We start from the raw sequence: 5,807 nt of genomic DNA on the forward strand, positions 1-5,807 counted from the left end.
GCTCTTTAGGTCCATATACCAAATTTTGGATACATTTATTTTTATTCTTAATTTTTGTTCCAATTTACAATGAATCTATGGATTCATCGCCAATTTGCGATGAATCTAGGGTTTCGTTGTAGCATTGGTTGCATCATTTCTCATGCATCTACGACGAACTCTGTTTTGTAACAGAGTTTGGAATATTTTTATTGCTATTTTGATGGGCAACAAATGTTGTATTTGTTGGTAAGTTATTATGCTTTATAGTAAATTCAATATGAGAGATGTGCTATGAAGAAAGAGAATTCCCCTCAGTATTCGGTGTTTTGTCTGACACATTTGTCGACTCATGTACAACATTAGGGATATGCTAAAACTTCATAGCACAATTTTAAGATATAAATATACCAAAAGTATTTATTTTTAAATATTAATTTTTTATGAATATTTTAGATACATTTTGATGCTCACGCGAGCCTTTCTTCTATACATAAAGCATCGCGCGTATAATCTTATCTCAAATGAATAAATAGATATCCATACTTTATATTCAAATTCTTATATGTCAAGGAATCAATTCTTTTAATTTATTTTCATGTGTATGTGGAGTATGTGAGACTACCTTAACAATATTCTTTTTGTGATGCAGGACGATCAATCTAATATGATTCTTTAAATTTAAAATGATCATAACTTTTAACTCGGGATTTGAATTAGACTCTGTTAGTGGTCACGTATGTAAAATTTTATGATTTATTTTATTATAGTGGAACTCATAACCGTTAAATTTCGAGTCTAAAAAGTGACGTTTAGGTCTTTTTTAGAGTCTCCCAAGATTTTTTTTCTTCTATTTTTTTTTCATTTTTTATGATATTTGGGATAATTTAAATATTTAGTGTCATATTTTATTAATTTAGCTTTCTATTAAAAAATTTATTTTTATGAAAGGATTTCTTTTCTTTCTGTATAATATAGGAAATGACTTTTATATATTGAGATTTTTTTTCCATTTTTTTTTGGCAAATCTTCTCTTTATTTTCTCCATGTTACGTTCTTCACTTATATTCTCCTCAATTCTACCTTCTCATCAGTCCGTAGGATAATTACTGCCCTTCCCTCTAGTATTATGACATTATAAGCTTATTCAATTAATTTTTAAAAGAAATAATTAAGATTATTCAATTCAATTTCTAAATAAAAAATAGTTGTTTGAATAATATATCCCTATTTATCAAGAGGAGGAAAGGCGAAATGATGCAATATTAGAGTTTGCAAAGTTGGATTTTAATCTACTACAATCTCTTCATCAAGAGGAACTAAAGGAAATGTCAATGTAAGTAAATTGAAGTTTCTTTTATAAAGAAATATTAGAGTACTTAAATCTTTTTACATGAATTAATTGTGTGAGTGCCAAAGAAGTTGAATAAATGATTTCAAACTCACATATTATAGTAATTCACATGATTTATTTGTCTAAATAAATGTTTGATTGTGGTTTAAACTAATTTCCTTATCTATCTTTTGAAGATGGTGGAATGATCTAGCACTTGCTAAATCACTAAACTTTGCCCGTGATCGAATTGTGGAATGTTATTATTGGATGCATACTGTGCACTTTGAGCCTCACTATTCTCGTGCAAGATTAATTTGTACCAAGGTTATTTCATTCTTGTCACTTTTGGATGACATATATGATAATTATAGCACACTGCAAGAGAGCCAATTATTAACTGAGGCAATTCAAAGGTATCTATTCTATTCATTACTTTGCTACATTTCTATTTTGCTTAATATCGCAATTAGTTGAGTAGTCTACATAGATGATAAAGAATCATAGAAAAAATAAATTCAACTCAAAATCAACAAAAAACTGAAAGTTATAAAATGATAAATTACTGATCTAATTATAAAAGAATAATTAAAAACATAAGAAAAGGGAAAAAAAATTATGAGCTAAATATTGTAAGTTATTATAACAAATAGCAAAATGTATTCTTGATATTCCTTTAAAATAAAAAACAATGAAGACTACTTCTGATTAAAAAAACACATTAGCACCTACTTTATTTCTCAATTAAAGGAGATATGAACACATCTTCTGTCTTGTCAAAACAACTTTAAAATACCTGTACGTCAACTAATATTTTGATCATTATCTAAAGTTTAGATATCAACAACAAACATGTAACAATATAACATCAAATAAGTATATAGTTATTATTTCTAATTTATTTCAAACTAATTTTGATATTCTTTATAAAGCTTTAAGATATCGTCACAATATAGTTAGTCAATTATGCAATGTTAAGTTTGCTCATTTCAGGTGAGAACCTCAAGCCATTGATGAAGTACCAGAATACTTAAAGGATTTCTATCTCAAGTTACTAAGGACTTTCAAGGAATTTGAAAATGAACTAGAAAGTGATGAGAAATACCGCATATCATTTCTCCAAGATGAGGTATATTTAAGTACATTGTAAAAATGATTAATGTCTCTTTTAACTTGTCAAATATAAACTATTTAAGTTTATCATTTCCTTTTATATAGATAAAAGCTTTATCAAGGTCTTACTTTATAGAAGCCAAATGGGGCATTGAAAAATATGTGCCCCCACTAGAGGAGCATCTAAGTAACTCACTAGTCACCGCTGCATATCGTTTCCTTATATGTGCATCTTATGTAGGCATGGATCAGGTGGCATCAAAGGAGATATTTGAGTGGGTTGCTAGCTTCCCCAAAATCATTAAAGCCAGCTCTATGATTGGTAGACTCATGGATGATGTAACTTCACATGAGGTGATTATTTCAGATAATTAATTTATTTGGTAGATGTTCATATATATATATATATATATATATATATATATATATATATGATTTTCTTTTGGAATTTTGCAGCTTGAGCAACAAAGAGGACATGCAGCTTCAACTGTAGAATGTTATATGAAAGAGTTTACCACAGATAAAAAAGAGGCTTATAAGAATCTTATGGAGATGGTGGAGGATGCATGGAAGGATCACAACAAAGAATGCCTCAATCCAATACAAGTACCTCTACTTTTAATTGAAAAAATAGTAAACTTTTCAAGAGTAATAGAAGAATTTTACAAGTACATTGACACATACACCTATTCCAAAACTACAACGAAAGATAATGTCAATATATTGTTGGTTGAATCTGTTCTTATTTAAGAGCGTCACACCCTACAAATCCTAGCCAGTGATGATAATCAGAGGCCGGACCAATCACAATTTAAGGCCATTTAATCTACATTTGAATAAAGTGAAAATCGAGTTTGGATGATTTATAGTATGTTATTGAAGTACTGGAATGCCTTAAGTATAAGGCTTATATTGTAACATGCATGTAACATTGTATTAAATAAAATAATTAAGTGCTTGATTATCATACTCTATAATCATTTTATTTTATTGTCAATCTAAAAATCAAGAATTATTTAGAGAGCTAGACTTAAATTTATGTAGTATTTATATATCGTTCAGTTGATATAATTTGTATATTTTGGTTTGGAAATGGAAGAATTGAGAGTAAAAAAAAAGAGAAGTTATTTGTGACCAAATAACTTTGGAAAATGATAGAAATTAAATCTAATTTTATTGAATCACAATAAGGTATTTGGTTTTCTAAAATGCCCTTCTTGATATCCTTAGAAATCAATATAAAGCTCAATCATCATGCTCTAGGTTAATTTTTAAAATTCACACGACTTAAGATATACCAATTTTTTAAGGTTTTTGGAATTTATCATCATGACTTTCAAAGTTATTCATCATTCATAAAATCTTTCTATATTAAATTCACAATCCAAATGCTTGAGGTTAATTTTTAAAATTGATTTTGCATAATTAGAGATTAATTAATCTACAATTCTTGAGAAAGGCTTTGTCCTATTCAACATAAGCACAAGCCAATTTGTGCTCATAGTCCGTTAATTAATAAACTAAATGTAAAAAATAATTTAAGAACCAAGAACTTTATAAATAAAATAAAATTTTAAGAATTTTAGATTTTTAAAAAGGATTAGATTAATTTGACCAAAATACATTTAAATTAGCTATTATTTTAAAAGTTTTAAAAGGTATTTTAGTCAAATTATAAAGGTTGTAATCATTTGAAAAGTGGGTTGATTTGTTTGGATTGTACTTATGACCATGTGTGCATGCTTGGCACGACCATGTGCCATGCTCAGTGCAACTAAAACATGGGAACTTATATTCCCGATTGTAGTTGACACCTCAATTTTATTTTGATACTATGTGTAGGTTAATAAGCATGTAAGCCATGTCAATGAGGGTTCAGAATGTTAAGACACTTATAAACTAGAGGGGGCCAATAGCCTCGATCGCTTCTTTAAACTTGAGTTGCTGTGGAAACCTTGAAGTGAAGATTCACTAAAATGCTAACATTTTCAATTTACTTGGTATCCACTTTCTTGAAGTGACTAATCTAAGGGCTCATCTCTCTCTCTCACATCTTCATTATGAAAATTTCTTTCCCGGAAGTGGAAAAGCCTCGTACAACCAGAAAATACAACAAGAAATACAAACAATATTACAAATGAAATTGAAAATGACTTTACAACAATGAACCTTGCTTTATTTGTTCTTTTCTTGCTTTGGTTAGCCTCTTGATGCTTTGAAAGTGCAACGACACTTATTGACAAAACCTTAAGAATAAATTGCTTGAAAACATCATGAACCCCCCTTGTCTAAGGTTTCTCTCAAGTCTCCCAATTGATTGGTCTTAGTCTCAGTCGATTGTCATGTAAGATCCAACCATTCAAACTTGTAGAATGACTCTTTTCGCCCAACCAATATATTGGTGAGTCATACCAATCGATTACTGGCTTCTAATCGATTAAGTCAATCGATTCTGAAACCCTTGTTCTCTCGAAAAAGCACTACCAATCGATTAGTCTAATCGATTGATAAGGCTGAATCGATTAGGCTAATCGATTCAGTAGATTTCTATTTCCTTGCGAAACTCCTACCAATTGATTGTCTTAATCGATTTCAGCACCTACTGTGCACTCGTGAAAACCTACCAATCAATTACTCTAATCGATTACTTTGGCCCCTAATCGATTGCCCTAATCAATTTCAAGCATTTTGTTTTCATAAATTAACCTCCCTCACTAATTGATTGGTGCTGCTCAATAGATTAAGCTAATCAATTTGAGCAGCAAAACCCAAGAGTTTGGATTTAGGGTTTGTCAATCAATTGGTGTAGCCTACAAATCGATTGTTAACCCTAATTTCAACCTTTTCAAGGTTGAATCCACGTCTTGCATGGTATCTAGTTGACCTCAACCTACCAGGACTTCCTCTTCTCATCATCCAGTCATCCGTGACCTATTGAGACTTCTCGTTGTCCAGCATCCGACCAACCTTGGCCTACCAAGGCTTCCTCACCAAGCGTCTGGTCCTCCTTGACTCACTTGGACTTTCCATCTCGTACCAAGTATCTGGTCAACCTTTAATCCACTTGGATTTTCATTTTCCAACTGCCCGTTAGACTTTCGATCACCAAGTGTTCAGTCCTCCTTTACCGACTTTAACTTTTCTCTTTCCAACCTTCCTGTTGGACTTTCCCTTACCTAACCTATAGTTATGACTAGTCACTTGGTAGACTTCTCACCTTCCTAATCTCCAGTTAGGACTTCTCGTTAACTGACCTCAAGTTAAGACTTTTCCTTTGCCTAATTAATCTTAGTTTTGGACTAGTCACTCGATAGACTTCTCGCTTACCTAACCTCCAATTAAGACTTCTTGTTGATGTTAGGGTTGAAAAGTAGCTAGAGGG

The 5,807-nt window shown here is 30.9% G+C and overlaps 1 protein-coding gene across 1 annotated transcript; it reads left to right on the forward strand.

Annotated features, from left to right (window-relative positions):
* Positions 1 to 1,203: 1,203 nt before the first annotated feature.
* On the forward strand, positions 1,204 to 2,433 carry LOC121994008 (alpha-humulene synthase-like). The gene is made up of 3 exons (XM_042548206.1): positions 1,204 to 1,315; positions 1,510 to 1,728; positions 2,306 to 2,433. The coding sequence occupies exons 1-3, from the start codon at positions 1,308 to 1,310 to the stop codon at positions 2,307 to 2,309; spliced, it is 231 nt and encodes a 76-aa protein (XP_042404140.1). The 5' UTR covers positions 1,204 to 1,307; the 3' UTR covers positions 2,310 to 2,433.
* Positions 2,434 to 5,807: the final 3,374 nt, after the last annotated feature.

Source organism: Zingiber officinale, chromosome 6A, assembly GCF_018446385.1.
Source record: "Zingiber officinale cultivar Zhangliang chromosome 6A, Zo_v1.1, whole genome shotgun sequence".
Classification (NCBI taxonomy): domain Eukaryota; kingdom Viridiplantae; phylum Streptophyta; class Magnoliopsida; order Zingiberales; family Zingiberaceae; genus Zingiber; species Zingiber officinale.